General features: G+C 43.9%; 1 protein-coding gene and 1 non-coding gene across 2 annotated transcripts; one reads left to right on the top strand and one right to left on the bottom strand.

Moving 5' to 3' along the window:
* Positions 1-298: 298 nt before the first annotated feature.
* Positions 299-10,580, bottom strand: tcf19l (transcription factor 19 (SC1), like). Its single transcript, XM_053334320.1, has 5 exons — positions 10,307-10,580; positions 6,274-6,443; positions 4,651-5,044; positions 2,739-3,246; positions 299-638 (listed from the first exon to the last, which is right to left on the bottom strand). Exons 1-5 carry the CDS (start codon positions 10,578-10,580, stop codon positions 299-301), a joined length of 1,686 nt encoding a protein of 561 aa, XP_053190295.1.
* trnae-cuc (transfer RNA glutamic acid (anticodon CUC)) lies at positions 5,784-5,855 on the top strand. The gene has a single exon. It is a non-coding gene; the product is annotated as a tRNA-Glu (tRNA).
* Positions 10,581-12,205: the final 1,625 nt, after the last annotated feature.

Raw genomic sequence — 12,205 nt, 5'->3', positions numbered from 1 at the left:
TATCCTCAATCAATGGGGAAGAGTCGGATGTGTAAACCAAAAGAGAACTTCTTCTGCTGTCCTCGCCGGTTGCTTTAAAGCTGCTCAGTGCCATCAGCTGACGAAGATGAAGATGTAAGATGAAGATGATGTAGCTTATCTTGCAGGAAGAGTCACACACAGGTGCAGCAGTATGGAAAAATAAACATTTGAAAAAGGGAAAAAAAAAAAATGTGGTAACTTCGAACAGCTTGAAAGTTTAAAACCGGAGCTTTTCATTTTGGTTTCATGGTCCTGAGCTCTCGGCGTTGCCCCCCCGTCAGCGACAGCCGCAGTGGAAGTCGGCGTTGGGGTCCATCAGGAGCTTCTTGCGGTCGACGTGCAGGCAGTCTATGTGGTACCAGGCGTCGCACACGTCGCACTGGATCCACTGCACCGTGTCCTGCTGGGGGAGGCGGCACCGCGGGGCAGCGCACGGCTCCACGGCGCCCACCGCCGTCTCGTCGTCATCTTCGTCGTCCTCGTCGTCAGAGGATGAGGAGGAGGAGGAGCCGGAAGAGGACGAGGCCGAGGAGGTGGAGGAGGAGGATGAGGAGGAAGGGGAGGGAAGGGAAGGCCGGGGAGGGAGAGGGTGTTTCCTGGGGCGGCCTCGTCGTTTACTGCAAGGGGAGAAAGAGAGGAAGAAAGAAAGACGGAAAGGAAGGAAGAAAGAAAGAAGCAAGAAAGAAAAAAGAAAGCAAGAAAAGAAAGAAAGAACGAAGAAAGAAAGAAGAAAGAAAGAGAAAGAAGAAAGAAACAAAGAAAGAAAGAAGAAAGCAAGAAAGAAAGAAAGAAAGAGAAAGAAATAAGAAAGAAGAAAAAAAGAAAAAAAGAAGAAAGAAAGTGTTATTAATGTGATATTGTATAAGGTGTATTTGCATCACTTTAACAAAACGTGTCAAATAAAAATCTGTTTTCTTGGTGAAGATGGAAAATCAGAAAACACAGAGTCAGATAATAATCATCATATCATTTGCATCTCGACTGTATCTGGGAGGAAACTTCTGGCTTTTGAAGAAAAACAAAATAAAACTTTCGAAAAGCTTAAAACCTGCAGTTGGGAAGTTTTTACACATACAGGATTAAAGCAGGAGAAGATTCATCCAGGGGGAAATGTGTGTGCTACGTATTGAATCAGCTATATGTGAATTTTAAAACTGCTCTACACTCCTAAAAAAAAATCAGACCTGGTGGCTGAGAAGTTTAAGTCCTGCGTATAAATGAACATCTGTGACATTCAAGCCTTTGCAGAATGAGTTCACACAATGCTGATTACGCTTCTCTCCACCAGGTAACGACCAGGCGGGGAGTTCCGGTCCTCTGAAATGAAGCCAACGCGGAAGTAACTTAGAGCTGCATTCTATCAAAAGGCCACCAGGGGGCGACCGTCTCTATACAAGTCAATGGAGAATTCACCAACTTCTCACTTGATTTCTAACCTCAGTAAACGTTTTCAAAATGTGTTTATGGTCTCAATCGCTAGTTTAAAGCCTTCTTCAATGCAGTATGATGTTCATTTGGGACATTTTGGCCTCCCTGATTTTATATTTGACGATAAAGCAGGGTATGCATTAGGGCGTGGCTACGTCCTGATTGACAGGTTGATTGACCAATGTCCTTGAGATCCAGCCCTCGCAACCATAGCAACCTCCCCGCTCCGCCCATAGCTCCGCCTCATGCCCATATAAGTAGAATCCGTGTTTTTATTTTTCCCAGCATGCACCTGAAATTTTCAAGATGGCGCTGCCTAGATTCGAAACTAATGGGTGACGTCACGGATGTTACGTCCATTTCTTTTATACAGTCTATGGTAACGACGCTGCACACTGTAGATTTTAATCTGGGGTCGGGTTTGACGTTCCTGTGTTGTCTGCACAGTAGAGACTTCTGCCAGCCTCTCAGGGATTAAATAATATAATTGTGTGTCTGTTCTGGACTTTCCAAATATTATCAAGCTGAATGGATCAAATTCTCTCTCTATTTTTTTTTTTACGTGATGCTAAAAAGAATTTATCCACCGTTTTACAGCCACAACAACAGAGACAGAGCCTGTGATGTAAGCATGTGTCCACAGGGGTTTGTTTGTAATTAATCTCATGGCCAGAAAGCAAAAGACCCAAAATCCAGCTTTAAAAGGCTCTCTGTGGAGTTTCTGGCCTCTTGTTACACTGGATCAGTTTTTCTTTTTAAATGCATAGTTCCCCACGTATGAGGACTCACATGGATGCACTCAATGGTTGGTCAACAGCTATTCCACTGATCTACAGTTGGTGGTCAAACACGCAGAAAAAGTAAGGCTGCTCAATTCATCGAAACACTCAGAAACACTAATTCATCAAAATTTGATCATGATTCCGATTTAGGGGTCAAACGATCTCAAAACTAATAAAATTGAGGGGAAAAATGTTTTAATAATAATGAGACAGCGCTCAATAATAAGGTTTTATTTTGAAAAGCTTAGACAGGAAGCCGCTGCAGCTCCGTTAGCTTGATAGAAGCTGAAACACACAGTGAAATGTTTTAACTGTAAGTAAAAGAGCAGAGTTTCCAGCCTGCGTCAGACAATGCGGAGTTTACTGACTAATTATTAAAAACCAGGAAGTGATGTGTGAAGTATCGTCATGGTAACCTGCTCAGAAATTATTTCAGTTTTGACCCAAATAATCGTGATTATGATTTTTTTGAGCAGCCCTAAGAGTCGCCTCCCTTAAACCTCTTACCTGGCTTGATGGTGAAACCTGTTAAACTGCACCCGGCCCCTCTCTTCAGTGCGGATCCTCACTGAGGGCGAGGCGAGGCTGTAGTTCTCCCCTCCCACCACCAGGGGGGAGAAAACCGGAGAGCTGTGAGCCCTCCGCCTGCCCCTCTGCGCCGACGGAGAACTGTGCGCAGATTTCTGTTGTCGGAAAGCCACGATGTTGCCGTGCACCACCGTCTGAACCCGCCGCATCGTCTCCAGCTCCTGTTTGTGAATGGCGGTGTTGGTGAAAGACGCCTGGAGGACGTGATGGTGGTTAAGTCTGCTGTTCGTCATGGCGCCGTGGAAACTGCCAATGGTCCTGATACCGACGGGGAAGGGTTTGGCTTCCAGCGGCCGCCTCACGTCGTTGTGGCTCTTGGGCTGAAGAGGAAGAGGAGGCGAGCTGAAACTCTCCGATTCGGATTTGTAGAGCCGCCGCCTCTTCTTTGCCCTCGCTCTCTGTCCGTCCTCCACGACTCCCGACACAGCTGGACAACAAGGACACGAGCAGATTATAATAAGACCTTTGATACAGCAAAGACGCTTTTACTCTGAAATTCATTTTGTCAGTACATTTTTAAAAAATGCCTTTTCTGCTCTAAGGCTGCAACTAATAATCATTTTTTATTATCAGTGAATCTGTCAGTTAGTTTCCTTTTTAATTAATCGATTCAGTTTTATTCCAGATTAACGCCGGGATGTAAAATGTCAGAAAATATTGAGTTTCCTTTTGTAATTTCCCCGTAACCCACGGTGACGTCTTTAACCTTCCTGTCGTCCTCCCGGGTCAAATTGATCCCCTCTGTTTCGACTGTTCCCTTCCTTCCTTCCTTTTTTCCTTCCTCCAACCCCCTTTCTTCCTTCCTTCCTCCTTCCCTCCTTCTTTCTTTCTATCCTTCCTTCTTTCCTCCCTCTCTCCTTGTCTCTTTCTTTCCTCTCCATTACCTTCCTTCTTTCCTTCCTTTCTCCCTCCTTTCCTTCCTTCTTCCTCCCTCCCTTCCTCTTTTCCTTTTCTCTCGCCCTCCCTCCTTTCTTCCTTCTTTCCTCCCTCCTCCCTTCCTTCCTCTCCTTCCTTCTTTCTTTCCTCCAACCCCCTTTCTTCCTTCTTTCCTCCAACCCCCTTTCTTCCTTCCTTCCTTCCTTACTCCTTCCCTCCTTCTTTCCTTCCTTCCTCCCTTCCTCTTTTCCTTTCCTCCTTCCTTCCTTTTTTCCTTCCTCCAACCCCCTTTCTTCCTTCCTTCCTCCTTCCCTCCTTCTTTCTTTCTATCCTTCCTTCTTTCCTCCCTCTCTCCTTGTCTCTTTCTTTCCTCTCCATTACCTTCCTTCTTTCCTTCCTTTCTCCCTCCTTTCCTTCCTTCTTCCTCCCTCCCTTCCTCTTTTCCTTTTCTCTCGCCCTCCCTCCTTTCTTCCTTCTTTCCTCCCTCCTCCCTTCCTTCCTTCCTCTCCTTCCGTCTTTCTTTCCTCCAACCCCCTTTCTTCCTTCTTTCCTCCAACCCCCTTTCTTCCTTCCTTCCTTCCTTACTCCTTCCCTCCTTCTTTCCTTCCTTCCTCCCTTCCTCTTTTCCTTTCCTCCTCCCTTCCTCTTTTCCTTTCCTCCTTCCTCTCTTCCTTCCTTTCCTTCCTTCTTCCTCCCTTCCTTCCTTCCTTGACTCAAGGACAACAGGAGGGTTAAATATCTTTTTTCCCTCAGAATTAACCATTCAAGACCAAAATTATGTTCATGTTACTGTTATTTATGGCAGAAAAGCTTCATATCTTTAAATCTGAGAAGCTGGAAACAAGCAAAGGTTTGACTATCGACAGACGGGAGGACGACAGGAAGGTTAAAATCTGGTTTCGTAAGAGTTCTTCCCTCCTCGTGTCCTTCAGGAGAAAACTCCACTCCTCCTCACCTCCTCTACTCCTGGGCTCGTCTGAGCTGTCGTCCTCCAGCAGCACCGTGTGAGCCGACTTCCTCCTGCTCCGAGAGGTCGGGGGGAGGGACTTCGTCGACGGCGCTGAAGGAGTGGAGGAGAACGACGGAGGGGTGGAAGGCGGGAGCAGCGAGGCGTAGCCGGCGCTGAGAGGAGGCGAGGAGGACAAGCCGGGGTCCGAGGTGGTCCCCTCCAGGCTGTGGCTCCTCTGGAAGGTCCAGGCGCTGCCCTTCATCTTGCTCAGGCTGCCGATAGAGCTGAGGATCACCGTGGAGCGGTTGATGGAGAGCTTCGACAGGTCCAGGTTCGGAGCCACTTTGCGGTCCAGATTAGTTCTGATCCGGTTCTGTAAGTCGGAGGAGAACGTTCCCGCCTAGAAGACAAGATATTTATATAGAAACAGGTTATAGAGTCTAAAGGTGTGTTAATATCCATCAGGTGGCAAATTATAAAACTTCAACGAATCAGCAAGTTTTTAAATTGTGTAAAACTAAAAGGGACGAAGACTTTGTTTCTTTCCTTCCTTCCTTCCTTCCTTCCCTCCTTCTTTCTTTCCTTCCTTCTTTCCTCCCTCTCTCCTTGTCTCTTTCCTCCTCCTCATCCCCATTATCTTCCTTCTTTCCTTCCTTCTCCTTTCTCTCGCCCTCCCTCCCTTCCTTTCTTTCCTTCCTTCCTTCCTCCCTCCCTCCTTTCCTTCCTTCTTCCTCCCTCCCTCCTTTCCTTCCTTCCTTCCTCCTTTCCTTCCTTCTTCCTCCCTCCCTCCTTTCCTTCCTTCCTTCCTTCCTCCCTCCTTTCCTTCCTTCTTCCTCCCTTCCTTTCTTGACTCGAGGACAACAGGAGGGTTAAATATCTTTTTTCCCTCAGAATGAACCGTTCGAGACCAAAATCTGCATTAAAATGTTTTTTTTATTGTGTATTTCTTTCTAACCTTACATTATGTGTGTATGCAGGTTGATTTATGTATAAAATATATACATGCATGTTTTTCTGTTTTTCCTTATCTATTATTCCCCTTGCAATATAAATGATAATAATTAAGTATAAAATTAAGGCTGCAACTAACGATTATTTTCATTATTGATTGATCTGCTGATCTCATCATGTTATTTAAATCCCTGGTGGTCTAGTGGTTAGGATTCGGCGCTCTCACCGCAGCGGCCCGGGTTCGATTCCCGGTCAGGGAACACGCGTTTTAGTTATCGGCACTGTGTGTAATGCTGCTGCTGCTGCTGCACTGTAATTTCCCAGCTTGGGATCAATAAAAGTATATCTATCTATCTATCTATCTATCTATCTATCTATCTATCTATCTATCTATCCCCCTTGCACTATAAATAATAATTATATTATAAATTAAGTATAAAATTAAGGCTGCAACTAAAGATTATTTTCATTATTGATTCATCTGCTGATTATTATCTGGAGCATTTGTCTCTAAACTGTCAGTAAATAGTAAAAAATGCCTTTTATAATTTCTCAGTTAAAGATAAAGTAAGTAACTTAAGTCTCTAAAACCTAAAAATAATCAGTTTATGATCATGTATAACAAAGAAAAGCTTCAAATCTTTCATCTTAATCATCTCTGTTAAAACTAAGTATTACCTTTGGGATCGTGATGGCATCGAAGTCCAGCGGGCGAACTTTGACCTTCTGGAACAGGAAGTAGAACTCTGGGCTCCCAGCAACCGACTGGCCGCCAAACGTCAGCGTGTCGCCGTCGGAGAGCTCCCACTGGACGCCTCGCTGCAGCCGAACCTCGTTGACCCAGGTGCCTAGCAACAAGAGAGCGGAGGAGGTGAGGATTTGTTTTTTTCTTTTTTTTTTTTTCAAAGCTACACCAGCTGCTAAATGTTTGACTACAAAGTGCGAGCGCTTGGCACAGCTTGAGTGAGATGACGCTGAAAACTGTTCTGAGGCTCACATGTGAGATTTAAAGAATAACACGAGCAGGAATCCAACTTTTTTTAAATATATACACGACCGTCTGGGGGGAAAAACAAAGAATAAATCAAGCGAGCAGAGCCTCAACAAAAATAAAGTCATTTTTCGACGATCAATGTGTTTACAGCTTTCCGAATTGAAGGGGAAATGTAAAGCAGTCTGTGAAATGGACCCAGAATTGAGGAGCCGGAACGCTACGAGGCAATCAAATGGCCGTGACAGCGCCGCACGAAATGAGAAATGCACGGCGAATACTAAAGCGTAATTATAATAGCAAAAAATGAAAAATGTGTGAAACAGACTGTGAAATTACTTGAAAAATTAGGCATTGAGATTCTGAGCCTGTCAGCCACATCCGAGGCCTTTAAGGGACGACCCAACTTCGGCTCTCAATCTCCTCCTCTCTCTCTCTGTCTCTCTCTCTCTCTCTCTCTGTCTCTCTCTCTCTCTCTCTCTGTCTCTCTCTCTCACGCTCACTTCCTGTGCACTTCAGGTTTCACTCAGCACCGTTTAGTAACTGAGGAGGAGATGTCACACCCCGGACTTCCCTGTGCGGATGACACAATGCTGACGCCCGTTCTGTTTTCACACCCGCAGACTGAAACCAAATCTACAAGTTTCACTTCTCAATCTGGAATTTCTGTTAGGATTTTTGTTCATTTAACTTTTTCTATCAACTCTTTTGTTTGTTTCTTTACTTGTTTTGACCCTCTGAACTTTTTTTTTAATGAATGCCTACTCATTTAAAACATACATACATTGTGTTATAACTAGGGATGCTCCGATCGATCAGCCGATATGGACCCTACACAGGTTGATCGGTGGGCTCTCAAAGTGCAGATCAGAAAAGCCAATGGCATATAAATATATTCCTTATGGCTTTTGCCTCACTTGGGGAGTAAGGCAAGTAAATTAAGTACTTTTTTTATTTCTATTGCTCTTGACAGGGCATGTAATGTTAACACAAATAAAAAGTTGATTGTGGTACATAAAGATCTTGATTGTATTTGGTGCACAAGGCTAGATTGTAAATACAGGACATTGAGGATTATTATTATTATTATTATTATTCTCCCATCCATTCTATGATCGCTGATCGGTATCAGTATCGGCAGATTTATGATTCCTGTGATCGGTGATCGGATCGGCCCCCAAAAAATGGTGATCGGAGCATCCCTAGTTATAACATCCATAGCTAAATGCATCTAGTGGCATGTTTGGAATTTGCTGGAAAATAAACTCTTAAAACTATCTTATAACTCTCACTCAGAGGTGACTTTTACTTACTTTTTATTTCTTATAAGCATCAAGTTTCCTCACTATGTGCTACTGTGAAGTCTAATTAGTTTTATAAAAGCTGCTGTAAATAATAGGTGTGATTTATATATCGCCTTTCACAAACCCAAGGATGCTTTACAATGGACACAATAAAATAAATAAATCAAGACTGAGCATAAAGAAGATAACATAAAGATTTCCTTCTCCACAAGGTTGAGTTTCTCCAGTGATTAAAGCCTCACAATAATAATAAATGTACTTTTGGTCACATATAGACACATACATAAAGTACAACATAAAGGAAAACTCTGAATAAATGAGAATGGAGAAACATATGGCAATGATTCAGATTCTTCCATATAAGTAATAAGGAGTCACTGATCGGTTTGATGAGAATTAAAATAACATGCACAGACTTCACTGGCAGATCTTAACCCAGTTGAACACCTGTACAGGGCTGCTAATAACAATTATTGCTGATTATAGATAAATCTGAACCAACCTGTTTGTCTATAAAATGTCAGAAAATAGTCCCTTTTAGCCCAAGATATCCAGTTTATTATCAACTATGACACAGAAAAGCTTCAAATTCTCACATTTTAAAGAAGCTGCAACCAGCAAATCTCATGACTACAATGATTGACAACTAATTTCCTGTCAATCTATTAATTGGCTAATTATTACAGATCAATACCTAAACGGGAGAATCTGGATCGATGTTTTAGTCGATGCTCTCTCGTGTCATCATCATCAAAACACCAACTGAGGGAATATTCTTTAAGAGTTCAGAGACTTGGAGAATAAAAGGTAAGGAGCAGTGGTGGTGCTGTTCTGGAGACTTAAGGTGGAACATCAGCTTATTAAACAAACTTCATGCTGTGTTTTACTCATCTTCAGGTTTAAATACATTCAAATCTCTACACAATCAATTTGGAGCCTTCTTCATGCTTCGTACTGCCGATAAACGTTAGAAACTCTGGGTCAGAAGACGGGAAAAGTTCAGACTCTGGTTAATGACTTGATGAGTTCTAAATTGTTTTGGATTAAATGAAAATCCGTGGAGGGAGAGAGATAATCGGGACGGCTTTTAAAGTTGAAGTTCAGAGATAAGTGTTGAGAGTGTGTGTGTGTGTGAGAGTGTGTGAGAGAGAGACAGAGAGAGAGAGAGAGAGACAGAGAGAGAGAGAGAGAGAGAGAGAGAGAGAGAGAGAGAGAGAGAGAGAGAGAGAGAGAGAGAGAGACAGAGAGACAGAGAAAGAGACAGACACTCTCTGTCTCTCTCTCACACACACACTATGTGTGTGTGTGTGTGAGAGAGAGAAAGAAAGGAAGAGACAGAGAGACAGAGAGAGAGAGAGAGAGAGACAGAGAGACAGAGAGAGAGAGACAGAGAGAGAGAGAGACAGAGAGAGAGACAGAGAGAGAGAGAGAGAGAGAGAGAGAGAGACAGAGAGAGAGAGAGAGAGAGAGAGAGAGAGACAGAGAAAGAGACAGAGACAGACACTCTCTGTCTCTCTCTCACACACACACACACATAGTGTGTGAGAGAGAGAAAGAAAGGAAGAGACAGAGAGACAGAGAGAGAGAGAGAGAGAGAGAGACAGAGAGACAGAGAGAGAGAGACAGAGAGACAGAGAGAGAGAGAGACAGAGAGAGAGACAGAGAGAGAGAGAGAGAGAGAGAGAGAGAGACAGAGAGAGAGAGAGAGAGAGAGACAGAGACAGAGACAGAGAGAGAGAGTGTGTGTGTGTGTGTGTGAGAGAGTCGGTTTGAAGCTCAGTGCAGGTGTACAGGAGTTTTTTGTATTCCTGTTAAAGTACACTGTGGTCAGTTTAGCTTTAAAACTACATTTTTCTTCCTCTTACACAACTCTAAGTGTGTTTCCATGTGTGTGTATTTATTAAACAAGTCTCTGTACTTCTGCCTGGAGCTGCAACGATTAAAAATAAATCACCAACTGTTTTAATAATCAATGCGTTGCTTTTTGCTTTGAGTCATTTTTTAAGAGGAAAGGTCCAAATTCTCTAATTGGAGCTTTGAGCTTAACCTCCTGTGACTAAATATTTTCAGGTTGTGGACTGTCAGATGGGGCAAAACAAGATATTTGGGGGGAGTCACGTTGTCGTTTGGGAAACTGAGATATTATAGACCAAATAACTGAAAGATTAATAAAGAAATGAATCAATAATAGTTTCAGTTCTGTTTCTCTCTGACTGTGACGGTGTTTCCTCTTTCTTGTAAGTGGAGGTGAAACTTTGCCCCTCTCTTACACAATGACTGTAGAGGGGTGTGTGTGTGTGACCTCGATGTTATCACTCTCATCATGACTGTGATAGAGCAGAGAGGTGTGTGTGTGTGTGTGTGTGTGTGTGTGTGTGTGTGTGTGTGTGTGTGTGTGACTCATCCACTTCCTCACCATGACTGCTCCTGTCCTTGATGTGGACCATCCATCCCTCTTCCTGCGCCACTGCGGCATCGTCCCCGCTCGCCTCCCTCTCGGCGTACAGCTCCGCGTGGATCCTCGACACCGACGTCGACTCCAACGTGACGTCGCACAGCTCGGCCGCGCGGCCCAGACGGAACACTGAGTGGCTCAACGTCGGCCTGAACGTGTACAGGTCCCGCGCTGAGTCTCCCGCCGACGAACCGATCCGAAGCAACTGGAAGCACGGCTGCACCCCGGACAGCATGACTGAAGGGTTTGATTGTCTGAGCCCCCGCCTGCCTGCCCCACCCAGAGGCCACACCTGATCTGTGACGGGCCCCGAGTTACAGCAGCCTATGATCCATTCTGGGATACAACCTTATGCTAGTGGAGTTAAACTGAAGGCATTTGTGTTTAACCAAAGAGTGCTGACGCCTAACATAAAGCTATATTATTAAAAAGATAAAATATTCAAACGCAGGACTTCAAGCGCTGAGTGTGAAGGTTACAGACAGGTGCAGAAGCTTTGAGCAACAGGTGTTAACATTAGCATGGAAAGCTGTTATGTCCTGCTGTGAATACATGAATAAATAATGAGGTTATGGAGTACTGTATAAGTAGGTAAAGTGTGGAAATGAGGTTCAGCACTGTGTTATGAGCCCCAGCTCAAACAGACTAAATCCCCCATGGAGTGGAGGCTAAAAGTTGTTGGATGTGAGAATAAAAGAGCTTCAGTAACGCGCCTGTGACAGCCGGCGTGTTACCGTGGTGCCTAATTCGAAGGCACAGTAAACATTCAAACGGTGAAAAGTAAACCTGCCAAAAAACTTGACAGCCGTGACTTTCAAGCTCCAGTTCTGAGGTTTAATATTTTAAGGTTCGAACAGCTGTCAACCGAGCCTGCGTGTGTGTGTGTGTGTGTGTGTGTGTATGTGAGGGAGATTAAAATCCCAGGCTTCTGACATCAATTGACATCAGCTGTCTCACAGGTGGGACGCCTGACAGGGTGTAACTGCTGAGGACCGTCTGATCTGAAAGGAAACAAAAGAACAATCCATAAATCAAAAGTGGCTTTTGCTTAATTGCTTCTCTTAGTGTGTGAAAATAAAAAGCTCAGACCTTGAATAATATAATTTAATTGACACCTCAAAAGGACATTTAAAAGCAGGGAAAAACACATTTAGTCATTTCATTACATGCTCCACGTTGCGCTGTCTCAGAAGCGTACAGATGCTAAATTACGTCCCATCTGTCGGAACCGCTGCAGCTCATCCCAAAATGAAATGCTGCAACCAGAAGCACCTGAACATATCACTCTTATATTTCAAATCACTTCAGAAGTGACTTTAAAAAACACTGCTCACGCTTTAGAAATCACCTAATGGTCCACAGCTCCTAAATGCATGTCTGACCTCCTCGCTGCTTACAAACCCTCCAGACGACCCTCAGACCGCCAGGCAGATGTCTGCTAATTGTGCTTCTAATGAGAAGTGAATCTGATGGAGGTGAGTTGGGTCATTATGAACCGACTGTGTGGAACAAACCGCCTGATTATATAAGATGTAACACAACTGCATCGCCCTTTAAAAGCAAACTAAAAACCTACCTATTGCTGGGACTAGTGCTTATCTCTCTCTCTCTCTCTCTCTTCCTCTTTGGGTGGATGTGCGTGGGTGTGTTTGCACAGACTCAGTGTCCACTTCAATAATACAATCCAACACAACAGCTCTCGCCATATGAAGCTTGTACATTTTCAGTTTTGTGTGTTAACATTGTCAGAAAGGTGATAATTCTACTTTATGTTTATTATTGAGTGTGGTTATGTACTGGAGTGCATTATATTGAAAAGGTGCTCCTAATATTTCGCCCTCCTCTTCGTCTACGTTAATG

This window comes from Scomber japonicus, chromosome 15 (assembly GCF_027409825.1).
Source record: "Scomber japonicus isolate fScoJap1 chromosome 15, fScoJap1.pri, whole genome shotgun sequence".
Classification (NCBI taxonomy): Eukaryota; Metazoa; Chordata; class Actinopteri; order Scombriformes; family Scombridae; genus Scomber; species Scomber japonicus.
This window is presented reverse-complemented; position numbering and strand designations above follow the sequence as displayed.

Excerpts from the sequence above, each read along its gene's own strand:
- tcf19l (XM_053334320.1), bottom strand. The coding sequence starts at position 10,580 with ATGCTGTCCGGGGTGCAGCCGTGCTTCCAGTTGCTTCGGATCGGTTCG. Across the intron at positions 6,444-10,306 it reads CAAGGACAGGAGCAGTCATG|GCACCTGGGTCAACGAGGTT; the intron begins GTGAGGAAGTGG and ends TCTTGTTGCTAG. Across the intron at positions 3,247-4,650 it reads CGAGCCCAGGAGTAGAGGAG|CTGTGTCGGGAGTCGTGGAG; the intron begins GTGAGGAGGAGT and ends CTTGTTGTCCAG.